Source organism: Leptodactylus fuscus, chromosome 1, assembly GCF_031893055.1.
Source record: "Leptodactylus fuscus isolate aLepFus1 chromosome 1, aLepFus1.hap2, whole genome shotgun sequence".
Lineage (NCBI taxonomy): Eukaryota > Metazoa > Chordata > Amphibia > Anura > Leptodactylidae > Leptodactylus > Leptodactylus fuscus.
This window is the reverse complement of record NC_134265.1, coordinates 216,443,676-216,456,790: the sequence shown is the minus strand read 5'-3', so window position 1 is coordinate 216,456,790 and position 13,115 is coordinate 216,443,676. Positions and strand designations below refer to the sequence as shown.

The 13,115-nt window shown below is 43.3% G+C and overlaps 1 protein-coding gene across 1 annotated transcript in view; it reads left to right on the top strand.

Moving 5' to 3' along the window:
* MYO1F (myosin IF) overlaps positions 1 to 13,115 on the top strand; it is a 121,366-nt gene that overhangs the window by 57,784 nt on the left and 50,467 nt on the right. Inside the window, exons 13-19 of the mRNA XM_075282925.1 lie at positions 1,343 to 1,429; positions 2,849 to 3,016; positions 4,422 to 4,507; positions 8,500 to 8,581; positions 11,064 to 11,170; positions 11,255 to 11,353; positions 11,458 to 11,602. Coding sequence (XP_075139026.1) covers positions 1,343 to 1,429; positions 2,849 to 3,016; positions 4,422 to 4,507; positions 8,500 to 8,581; positions 11,064 to 11,170; positions 11,255 to 11,353; positions 11,458 to 11,602 — 774 coding nt within the window. The remainder of the gene's footprint in view (positions 1 to 1,342; positions 1,430 to 2,848; positions 3,017 to 4,421; positions 4,508 to 8,499; positions 8,582 to 11,063; positions 11,171 to 11,254; positions 11,354 to 11,457; positions 11,603 to 13,115) is intronic.

Below are 13,115 nucleotides of genomic sequence, written 5' to 3'. Positions count from 1 at the left end.
AAATAGGCACGCACCATCAGCTTGTACAAAGAAAATTACAGCATACATTAGTTTGGGCTAATACTTGCTCTAGATTTGCCTATTGAAGTCAATTGGGATTATTTATCATCTGCCTCGTTTTTGGTCATAGTTTTTGCAGGTGTACCTTTTTTAGACTAGTTTTACTGTGGTTCCTATTTATGATGTAGGCTCACCAAATGTTGTCAACGTGTAAATTAGTTTAGATGCGCCTCTTGTGAACTTTGTGCCTTTTTTTGTGCAAAAAGGCGTTAGTGTTGAAAAATGGGTAAAATTTGCTCGAAGACAGCTCCAAGGGGCTCGCTCACAGTTCAGGCACCAATGTGCTTATCTCCAACTTCTTAATTTCCCTGGGAGTCTTCTGACAGTGATGCCGGCCAACACTCTTCGTGCTCCTGCACTTTGCTGGTGCTGATACAGAACCTGCAGCCTGAGCTTTGCCACTCTGCTGTGGGGAGTGATACTAGTTTCCTATATCCTCTCCAACTCTGCCTCATTGCTGGCAGGCATGTTGCCACGCCACACATGCCAAACTACTGGACCCTGCAGCTGCAGCTCCTTAGCTGTCCCAGCTATTCCACTTACTGTGACCTCTAGACATGCCCTACAGTGCCCTCCACCCAGTATCTCATCTTCTCCCCTACTATCCAGGGCTTTTTTACGCTGCCCATGTTCTGGAGTGCATTCGCGCCTGTTTTGCCCCTTTTTTTTTTTTTTTTTTAAAAAAGGTGCAAGTCATAAATACAGCGTATAAAGGATCTCCAATTAGGCCATGCTCCCTTGTCTCACCAAAAAGCTAAAGAGGTGAGAGTAGCATAACAGCATGAAAAAAAGGCACAAATGCTTCATAAATGAAGTGGAGCATAGAAAAAGACCTCAAAAAGGTGCAATATACACCAAAAAAAATGGATTAATAAATATGCCGCAATGAGTTAGTGAAAAGAAACAAGCAGTACATGTATGGCATCTGATATCATGGTCAACACTGACTTCAAAATCTAAGAAGATATCGGTAATTGGCCTAGATTGGTGTTATCACTGATCTCATCTGTGACAGTGGAAGCTTGGAGGTCAATCACTGCCGGACTTCTGAGCCCCTATGGTTATTAGGACATAACTGCATCCAAGTGCGCCAACTACGTTATAGCATTTGAATATACAGTTACACCAAGGTGCAAGAGGGAGTTAAAAAACCAAACTGTTATATCACTTTAAAATACAGTATAGCCTCAGTCACCTCTGCACTTGTGATGTGAACTTGAATTAACCCTTTAGAGATTAATGATCAGTGGACAAAGACCATAAAATTCTCATTTATTTTCAGGAAGAATATGTTGCAGAAGGGATAAAATGGTCCCCTATTCAGTACTTTAACAACAAAGTGGTGTGTGATCTGATTGAGAACAAGCTGGTGAGTATGGAGACATGTTCAAAATTCTATCTTCAGAGCAATCCTAAGCTATTTCAGGGTCCATTCACACGGAGGAAAACGGTGAGGAATTTGGTGTAAAATTTCAGCGCTGAAAAAAAAAAGCCTCCCATTGACTTTAATGGGTTCTTTTTTCTGCTAGTCAGTGGAAGGCTTTTTTTTTCAGCGCTGAAATTCCACACCAAATTCCTCACCATTTTCCTCCATGTGAATGCACCCGTAGATCGAGGCCCCATCGACCGGAAATGGCCACGGCGGAAACACCGTGGGAAAATCGCAGTGTTTTACAGTACTTGAAATTGGATGGGATTCATGCAAATCCAATGCCCACTTTGAGGAAAAAATCGCATCACGGACACGCTGCGATTTCCAAAACTGTTGCGGTTTTGAAAATCGCAGCATGTCAATTATATATACAGAAACGCTGGCGGATTTCCCATACATATAATTGTAACAGAAAGTCCGCGGAGGAAAACTCTGTGAACTTTCTGTTCCAGGCGCTGCAGGAAGAACAACAGTGCATTCACGCCGCGGTTGTTCCCGCAGCGCTTTAGCGTGGCAGTTCCGGCCCATGGAGCCTTAGCTTTACAGGTAGCTTATATTTGAACTAGCTCTTGATAGCCTTAGGCTGAAATACAGCTTTTTTGTTGCAGATTTTACTGCGGCTTTTTGAGCCAAAGGCAAAAATGGCTACAGAGGGAATGGAGAATATATAGGAAGCTCTTATAATTCTCCCTTCTGCTCAATCCACTTTTGACTTTGGCTCAAAAAAAGGCAACAAAATTTGGAACAAAAAAAGCTGCGTTTATGCAATGTAGGGCCTTAGCCTAAGGCTAAAGGCCCCACTGGGTGGAAAACGTAGTACTGAAGTGCTGCGGGAAGAACCGTGGTCTGAACGCATTGCAGTTCTTCCCGCAGTGCTTTCAACAGAAAGTTCACAGAGTTTTCCTCCACAGACTTTCTGTTACAATTATATCTACAGGGAAGCCACCGGCGTTTCTGTAGGTATAATTGAAATGCTGCAATTTTAAAAACCTCAATAGTTTTGGAAATCACAGCGTGTCCATGCTGCGATTTTTTTGAATCCCATCCACTTTGTAAGTACTGTAAAACGCCACGATTTTTACCGCGGCCAAATCACAGTGTTTCCGGCCAGTGGGGCCCCGGCCTTACATGGGAATATGTTGGTCAGTATTGTTTAATCAGTATCTGTAAATCAAGAGCATGAGTGACACCTATGCGCAAAAGAAGTATAATGGAAAGATTTACACCTCTCTAATTTTATCTTATAAATACTGCTATTTGTGACTGGCCATAGTTTATGGGCATTGGACCACTGTATTACAATGCATATTACTATTAGTTCCTATTTGTACTCATAGTACTCTTCTATCCATCCAGAATCCTCCAGGTATAATGAGTGTGCTAGATGACGTGTGTGCCACTATGCATGCCACAGGCGGGGGTGCAGATCAAACCTTATTACAGAAGCTCCAGGCAGCTGTGGGCACTCATGAGCACTTCAACAACTGGAATTCTGGCTTTGTTATCCACCACTATGCTGGGAAGGTAAATGTTATCCAACATGTCAGCTAACTGAACTAAAAGAAAAACAATTGCAAATATCTTATTAAAATTCAAATGATCAAACCACTATGCAGCCAAAAATACAGTAAAATAAAAATAAAACAAAGCTTCCAACCTGATAACTTGGTATATACACTCACCGGCCACTTTATTAGGTACACCATGCTAGTAACGGGTTGGACCCCGTTTTGCCTTCAGAACTGCCTCAATTCTTTGTGGCATAGATTCAACAAGGTGCTGGAAGCATTCCTCAGAGATTTTGGTCCATATTGACATGATGGCATCACACTGTTGCCGCAGATTTGTCGGCTGCACATCCATGATGCGAATCTCCCGTTCCACCACATCCCAAAGATGTTCTATTGGATTGAGATCTGGTGACTATGGAGGCCATTGGAGTACAGTGAACTCATTGTCATGTTCAAGAAACCAGTCTGAGATGATTCCAGCTTTATGACATGGCGCATTATCCTGCTGAAAGTAGCCATCAGATGTTGGGTACATTGTGGTCATAAAGGGATGGACATGGTCAGCAACAATACTCAGGTAGGCTTTGGCGTTGCAACGATGCTCAATTGGTACCAAGGGGCCCAAAGAGTGCCAAGAAAATATTCCCCACACCATGACACCACCACCACCAGCCTGAACCGTTGATACAAGGCAGGATGGATCCATGCTTTCATGTTGTTGACGCCAAATTCTGACCCTACCACCCGAATGTCGCAGCAGAAATCGAGACTCATCAGACCAGCCAACGTTTTTCCAATCTTCAATTGTCCAATTTCGATGAGCTTGTGCAAATTGTAGCCTCAGTTTCCTGTTCTTAGCTGAAAGGAGTGGCACCCGGTGTGGTCTTCTGCTGCTGTAGCCCATCTGCCTCAAAGTTCGACGTACTGTGCGTTCAGAGATGCTCTTCTGGCTACCTTGGTTGTAACGGGTGGCTATTTGAGTCACTGTTGCCTTTCTATCAGCTCGAACCAGTCTGGCCATTCTCCTCTGACCTCTGGCATCAACAACGCATTTCCGCCCACAGAACTGCCGCTCACTGGATGTTTTTTCTTTTTCGGACCATTCTCTGTAAACCCTAGAGATGGTTGTGCGTGAAAATCCCAGTAGATCAGCAGTTTCTGAAATACTCAGACCAGCCCTTCGGGCACCAACAACCATGCCACGTTCAAAGGCACTCAAATCACCTTTCTTCCCCATACTGATGCTCAGTTTGAACTGCAGGAGATTGTCTTGACCATGTCTACATGCCTAAATGCACTGAGTTGCCGCCATGTGATTGGCTGATTAGAAATTAAGTGTTAACGAGCAGTTGGACAGGCATACCTAATAAAGTGGCCGGTGAGTGTACAAGCCTAAATATGCCAATTATTATCTTCAGGTCTCATATGATGTGGAGGGATTCTGCGAGAGGAATCGAGATGTCCTTTTCATAGACCTCATTGAACTGATGCAGAGCAGTGAGTAGTAAGTACAGTAAAATTCCTTGGCCAAGTTCACTTTATGTACAATGTCTTCAATCCTCAAGCAAATTAAGATGCAATCCATGGCATATGTAAAAAATCAGTTTCTTGTAAATATGTAAAAAACCTTTTTGAGATGGCCACTAACAAACCTTACTTTGTAGTGGGAAAGGTGTAGGTGTGTGTGTGTGGGGGGGGGGGAGGTGAGATTCAAAAAGAACAAAATTGAAAATTCATCACATTAAAATTTGACAAATACTGCTGATTTCAGTAGTTGGGGGATATTGTCACTCCATAGGGAGAGACCACCATTTAGGTGTGTGGAGTCTTATTAAGCCATGAGCGCTCCACTGTGCAAAGGAACATGGGAAGAATATGCAAATCTGACCTCCATGATGTAATTAGGAAGTCAGTGCCTCAGTCATGCACACCAATAGAGGGCGCTCACTGAGGATTTGCAAGTCTATCTTTCATGATGTAATTAGGAAGACAGAGCCTCAGTAATACAACCCAATAGAGGTCGCTCCCTTTAACGTCATGCCGACCTTCTCAGAGGCCTTTGCAATGATGTTCAGGTTGTCTCTCAGCCAAGGACAGCTGTTTTGATGTTATTGCATCTCGTCAGCTTGGCGCAGAGAGGACTGACCTGGCAGAGGTGAGAGCAGCGCCGCACCTCCCATGAGGTGACCTGAAGCAAGCACTTCAGGCGGCATGTCAGCACCCCAGGGAGGGCGGCATTTTTGATTACCTAAGCCAGTCCAGGACAAGCTGTGGCTCAGCACCGAGCGGTGGTTTGGGGAGGCCACTGGAGCAGCGCTGCTCCAGCAGCCTCCCCTCAAGCTCAGGCAGAGAGCAGGTCCTCTCCATGCCTGCGAACGGCGCTAAGCCCCGTCCCCTTCGCGCCACCACGCCCCCTTCACTCGACCACGCCCCTTCGCCCCGCCCCCTCCTCCCGGGGGGGGGGCGGCTTTCTGTAGTTCGCCTCAGGCGGCGAAAGGGGCAGGTTCATCCCTGGGTGAGAGGCTTCGAGACAGGGATGGAGGGATATCGTCACTCCATAGGGAGAGACCATAGGGTCAGTCCTCTCTGCGCCAAGCTGACGAGATGCAATAACATAAAAATCAGCAACATCGAATCCCAACATCATTGCAAACAAAGGCCTCTGAGAAGGTTGGCATGATGTTAAAGGGAGCGCCCTCTATTGGTGTGCATGACTTCCTAATTACATCATGGAAGTCAGATTTGCATATTCTTCCCAGATTTCAGTAGTGTCAGCACTGACATACAATGAGTTAAATTTGCAGGTGCATGCCACCATAGCTTCCATACAAACACACAACTTTGCAACAGCACTCACACTAAAAGCATTAACATGATGCCAATGAGGTTCTTAACAATTATCAAGAAAAATAGTGCCAGCCCTAAATCAAGTAAAAGTTTGTCAGTTGATTTCACAATCAGTGAAGGAGGTCTATCAGCAACACATCATCGTGTGTAAACAGTACTGTGTGGCAGGTAACCTGATTGGGGGAGGAATGATCACAATAACATGCTCTTTGAACTTCATGATAAGCCAATGCAGACGACTGTTGATCCTGCCCTTGGATTAAGCATTGTGAGATGACATTTAGGCTGGGACCCCATGTAACGTAAAAGCCACAGTTTGGCCGTAAATCTCAGCATGTGAGTTATACCTTCCAGAACGCTGGCGGCTTCATTATAGATATAGTAGAAGCAGAAAGTTCGCAGAGGAAACCTCTGCGGACTTTCTGTGAAAAGCGCTTTGGGAAAAATTCGGACATGTTGCCCTTTACACGGGGCTTTAAGCCGAAACCCCACATTGCTGAAACGCAGCTTTTTTGTTGCAGATTTTGCTGTTTTATGAGCCAAATCCAGGAGGGGATTAACAGAAGGTAGAACTATAAGAACTTCCTATATATTTCGAATTCCTTTTGTAGCCATTCTTAGCTTTGACTCCAAAAAAAAAAAAAAAAAAAAAACACAGCAAAATATGCAACAAAAAAAGCTGTTTTCCTCAAAGTGGGGCCTTAGCCTTAGAGACATTTTAGGATTACTTACATATATATAATACCAAATGATTACATTTTATAAAGTTTAAATTTGACAGTTTAAAGAGGACCTTTCATGTCTTTATCAATGTGCAATATTATATACCACTAGAAAATTCAGTGCACTGTCAGCTGCAGTGTCCCGGAGCTGGAAATATTGGTGTCATTAGTTTCGGTACCGATATCTCCACACTCTTACAGCCTAGTGCCAGGGCCGCCGATAGGCCAGTATTACTGCTACTGGCGTCAGGGGCCCGGCCAAATTGAAAAATGGGGGGGCCCGGTTTTGGCCCGCCACCGTGTGCCGGCCCCCTGGCGCCCGCAGCAGTCATTGTAAGTCTGATTTCAACTCAGATCTGCATCCAGAGGACGCAGATCTGAATTGAACACATACGCGGCTACAGCAAGGAGCTGTCACAGTTCAGCTCCTTGCTTCGCCGCTGCACGCTGCTTACTGGCTGCGTAGACGCGATGTGATGACGTCTGATGAAGGGTGTATATGAAGCTGGGGGAGAGATAGAGGGGGGACATATAATTTACGGGTGACTGCCGCACATTTTGTTCCTCTTTCGGTTCTTCAAAAGTTGGGAGGTATGGGTACAGGGGGCAATGGAAAGATGTTAGAAGGTGGACGGGGGAGGGGGGGGATTGTTGGGGCATCGGGTGTGCGGCACTGCGGAGAGGGAACTGGGGCAATAATATATAAGTTTTTAGCTGGAGAACTACAAAGCACACAATACCTCCAAAGGTATGTGTGCTTTGTATTAATAATGATGTAGGCTGCTATGCTACTAGCATAGCAGCCTGTTTGGGGGTGGGACTTTCACTTTAAAGGAGTGTTCACATTGCGTTTTTAGCCTCCCTTGCCGGGATACATTGGTAACCAATCAGAATCAGCTACCCACTTATCCCTGCACGGAGAACTGCAGGCCCCCCCCCTTTTTTTAATGGCCAGTTCTTCGTGCAGGGATAAGTTGACAGCTGATTCTGACTGGTTACCAACGTATCCCGGCAAAGGAGGCCAAAAACACAATGTGAAAAAGCCCTGAGGATTTATTAAGAGGGCTCTTTTAAATGGTGTTGGCTCTCTATAGGCGCTTTCACACGTAGCAGATTTTACGTGCAAATAGAATCTGATTAACCTCAGATCCTCCAATGACCTCCTACTCCACTCTGCTCTCATCCGCTCCTCACACAACCGTCTCCAAGATTTCTTTTGTGCATCCCCCATACTCTGGAACTCCTTACCACGACACATAAGACTGACCCCCACAATCACAGGCTTCAAGAAGGCCCTGAAGACTCACCTATTCAGGAAGGCCTACAACCTCCAATAACACTATCACCGCACTGCCATCTGTACAGTCTCCCCCTCTCCTTCTGTCTCTACCCCCCTTCCCTCATAGATTGTAAGCCCTCGCGGGCAGGGCCCTCTACCCCACCGTGCCAGTCAGTCACTGTTAGTATTAGATCTACCTGTATATTCTGTGTATTGTATGTAACCCCCAAATGTAAAGCACCATGGAATTAATGGTGCTATATAAATAAATAATAATAATGATTAAGCCTTGTAATGCTGCTAAATAAAGGTAAATTTAACACATAATTGGTATGTCGCAGAATAAAGTAGTTTTAAAATGGCGGGGGGGGGGGGCAGACACTTAGGCTGTATGGGGCCCCAAAATTCCTGATGGCGGCCCTGCCTAGTGCCATCGCTGGGCTGTGAGGAACACCCCACCTCCTATTGTAATCTAAGATAGCTTTGTACTGTCAGAGGGGTGTTCCTCACAGCTCAGCATTGGCTTTCTAGCAGTATATAATACCACACATTGATGAGGACATGAAAGGTCATCTTTAAGAGATCAAAATGGTCATTGGCTAACTTAACAGTACTTATGTATATTTGTATTCTTTTTTTTCTGTGTAGCCAATTCATACAGAGCCTATTCCCAGAGAAACTGGATTCAGATAAGAAAAGTAGGCCGACTACAGCAGGCTCAAAAATAAAGGTAATATCTTCTCCCAAGTAAGATATATGGAGCTACATTCGGTACATTTTTAAATGAGTTTACCACATGAAAATGACCTATTTTTTAAGTCAAGTTTAAATCAATCAAGTGAGACTTGGATAAAGTTGTAAACACTCTTGACTTTTTCATCCATTCGTGTGCTTATATTTTGAATGTGAGTTCAGAGCCACAGCCAACTGTGGTAACAAAATCATGTGATATATTAGTCATTACTAGAGATGAGCGAACAGCGTTCAATCGAGTACATGTTTGATCGGATATCAGGCTGTTCGAGATGTTCGATTCCAGTCAAACACCACGAGGCAAACTCACTTAAAATTCTATTCCCACCTTCCCTGGCGCTTTTTTTTTCACCAATAACTGAGCAGGGGAGGTGGGACAGGAACTACGACAACGGAGGCATCGAAAAAAAATCGGAAAAAGTAATTGGCTGGCTAAATCAGGTGACCTCCAATTTATACGAATAGTGGATTTAATATCCGGATCATATAAGACTGTGAACTATGTGACTGTGAGACAGGGATAGATGTACTGGCAGGGTTAGCTAGGGATTACCTTTATTCAGGTGGGAATGTTACTCACACAGCTCTTTGGGGCTCTATCTGGTCAGGATCCCTGTCAGCTTGCGATATGCAGGAGCTGACTTTTTCCCATAGGAATGCATTGACCAGCATTGATTGGTCAAATGTCATACAGAGTACAGCATTCGGCCAATCAACGCTGGTTCTGCCGGAGTCTTATACTCCAGTCACATCTAGAGCTGCAGTCACTATAATGCTGTTACATTATGTCTTATACTCCAGTCACATCCAGAGCTGCAGTCACTATTCTGCTGTTACATCAGGTCTTATACTCCAGTCACATCTAGAGCTCCAGTCACTATTATGCTGTTACATTATGTCTTATACTCCAGTCACATCCAGAGCTGCAGTCACTAGTCACTATTCTGCTGTTACATCAGGTCTTATACTCCAGTTACATCTAGAGCTGCAGTCACTATTCCACTGTTACATCATGTCATATACTCCAGTCACATTCAGAGCTTCAGTCACTATTCTGCTGTTACATCATGTCTTATACTCCAGTCACATCTAGAGCTGCAGTCACTATTCTGCTGTACATCATGTCTTATACTCCAGTCACATCTAGAGCTGCTGTGATTATTCTGCTGTTACATTATGTCTTATACTCCAGTCACAGCCAGTTCTGCTACATCTCATATGTAGCAGGGTTCAGCACACACTCAACGCTGCTACATCTGAGATTGGACCAGAATGGAGACTGCTGTGGAGCGACCTTAGACTCCCCCTCCTCACAGACGAGCCTCCAGCAGAACCAGCGTTGATTGGCCGAATGCTGTACTCTCTATGGCATTCGGCCAATCAACGCTGGTCAATGCATTCCTATGGGAAAAAGTCAGCTCCCGCATATCATAAGCTGACAGAGATCCCGACGTAATACAGTGACTTGGGCATGTTAGATGCCGCCCAGGCATGATTCCCCTGCTGTCCCAGTTGCATTCCAGGGTGTTGGCATAATTTCTTGGGGTGTCATAGTGGACTTGGTGACCCTCCTGAGTCGAATAGTGGTTTCCCCCTCAACGAGCATTTATTCCCCATAGACTATAATGGGGTTTGATGTTCGTTCGAATAGTCGAATATTGAGCGGCTACTCGAATCGAACTTCGTACATTTCACTGTTCGCTCATCTCTAGTCATGATGTAAATAGTTGTACAATATAACTACATAATTCAATGCACTAATTGCATGTAAACAATATACCTAATATAATCACCAGGTCAAATTCATGCAGAAATATACCCAATTCTGAAGGTTTCTCAAACCTTCAAGCACCACTGTATAATGTCACTAAAATTATACCGTGGTGGAAATATTAAACAGTAAGGGAGACCCTAGACAATATAAGTCCTCATATGGTTCTGTGAACCGAAAATTTAAAAAGTTATGAGGTTTTGAAGGTGGGGAGTCAAAAACAAAAATAAAAAAATTCCACTGGCAGGAAGGTGTTAATGAAAATAGTATGATGTGTCACTTTCTCATATGGCGTTATCTGTTGTGAGCTGCAGATATCACATATTTGAGTTTAATTGTCAAAAATATCATTGATATTCAAGAGTTAACATTCATAATAAGGCTAAGACCCCATGTAGCGGGCCTCAGCAAAAAAGTGCTGCCATTATACCTATAGGGAAACCGACAGTGTTCCTGTAAGTATAATTGACATGCTGTGATTTCCAAAACTGCAATGGTTTTGGAAATCGCAGCGTCTCCAGTGTGTATTTTTTTCACAATGTGTGAATTGGATTTGCTAGGTATTTGCAGGAACTGTAAAATGCAGCGTTTTTTTCCACGGCGTTTACACTACATGGACCCCAGGTAATATGTAGATATTACAATGTTTCTGATTAGTACAGTATTAACTGAACTTTTTTTCTTTCAGAAACAAGCCAATGACCTTGTAAACACTCTGATGAAATGTACTCCTCATTATATCCGATGTATCAAACCAAACGAGACTAAAAGACCTAAAGATTGGGAAGAAAGCAGGTCAGAAAATAGTTCATACAGAGACGTGAAGATATCATTTTCATGAATAGAATTTCAGAGTTATATTAACATTGTGTCTTCCAGAGTCAAACATCAAGTGGAATATCTAGGTTTGAAAGAAAATATCCGTGTACGTCGTGCTGGCTTTGCTTATCGAAGAGTTTTTAATAAATTTCTCCAAAGGTAGAAAACATTAGTAACATTGAAGTGCTACTATACATAACTGAGCACTGATAGTCCCTCAAAAGAATACTATAAGATTATTAATCGATATGCTTTGCTGTCAGGTATGCCATCTTAACATCAGAAACTTGGCCTAGATGGAGAGGAGATGAGCGACAAGGAGTACAGCATCTCCTGAGATCTGTGAATATGGATGCTGATCAATATCAAATGGGGAAAACCAAAGTGTTTGTAAAGAATCCAGAATCGGTATGCATCAAGAACGCAATGTATAAGAGCAGGATCAAGTATACATGACTAATGATTTTCATAAACTAAAATAACAAGTTTCAGTTTGCAAATTCTAAGCATAAGATTCCTAATATGGTTCTTTATGTGTCAAAGTCTAACAATATAGCAGTACCAGGGGCCCACATGGTGGCTCAGTGGTTAGCACTGCAGCCTTGCAGCGCTGGAGTCCTGGCGTTCAAATCCCACCAAGGGCAAAAAACCATCTGTATGGAGTTTGTATGTTCTCCTCGTGTTTGCATGGATTTCCATCCCATATTCCAAAGACATACTGATAGGGGAAGAAAAAAAAAAGTACATTGTGAGCTCTTTATGGGGCTCACAATCTACATTAAAAAAATAAAATTATAGCAGTACCATTACATCAACTCAGTTACAAGTAAATCTCAAATTTATCTTATATACTGAAGCTAGTTTAAGACATAACTAAACTTTCAAACAACTTTTGATGATTTTTTTTATATATTTTCTTTACACATTTTGCCTCCTTTCTGTGCAATCATGAATTTCTTTATTCGTTCCCTTCCTCTATTGAGAACTGTACCCTGTTTCTCACTGGGTATTGTGTACGAGCGTGTATGTACTGAAGAGAATATGATGGTGGGGAGTCATTTCACACAAACAGTTGTATCTCGGGCATTATAAAACTTACAAATATGCTTTTGTTGACGTATAAAAGTCATATAATTCAGTTGTTCTGCCTGTAATCCTTCTAGATATATCATTGGTTGAAAACACTGCTGGGATTGGGAGCAACTGCAGGTATATATAAATATACCAATCCTGCCTTTTTTCAACAGATAATAACACAGGTAGCTTAGAGTCATATGAAAGATGACAATCCCTTCTTTCATATGACACCAGAAGCAAGTTTATACATTTCTACCCTTCTATCCTTATCTCTTCATTACACACAAGCCCGTACACTGTGCACAGTGAAATGCAGGGCACAGCTCTCAATAAAGAAGCAAGAGAAATAAAAAAGAAATGCTGGATTCTCAGAAAAAAAATCATTAAGGGGATTCAATCATTAAAATGCAATTTTTTTTCCCTAACAAGTAGGAATAGCCTTAAGAAAGGCTATTCTTCTCCTACCTTTAGATGTCTTCTCCGCGCTGCCGTTCAGTAGAAATCCCGTTTTTCTTCTTATGCAAATGAGTTATCTTGCAGCACTGGAGGCGTCTTTATTTTTGCTTGGAACAGCCTCTCCCTGCGTCTTCTTCTGGCGCTGGCTTCAAACTTCCAGGCTTGCACAGACGGCTCTGCCGTTGGGCCTCGGGTAGAGCCGACTGCGCTTGCCCTAGGCCATTTTCTTGTGGCCGCTTACCCCAGCTTACTGTGTAAGCAGCCACAAGAAAATGGCCGCTTACACCAGTTTACTGTGTAAGTGGCCACAGAAAAATTGCTGCAGGCATGCGCAGTCAGCCCTCCCAGAGCCGACCGCTCATTCCTAGAAGTTTGAAGCCAGCGCCAG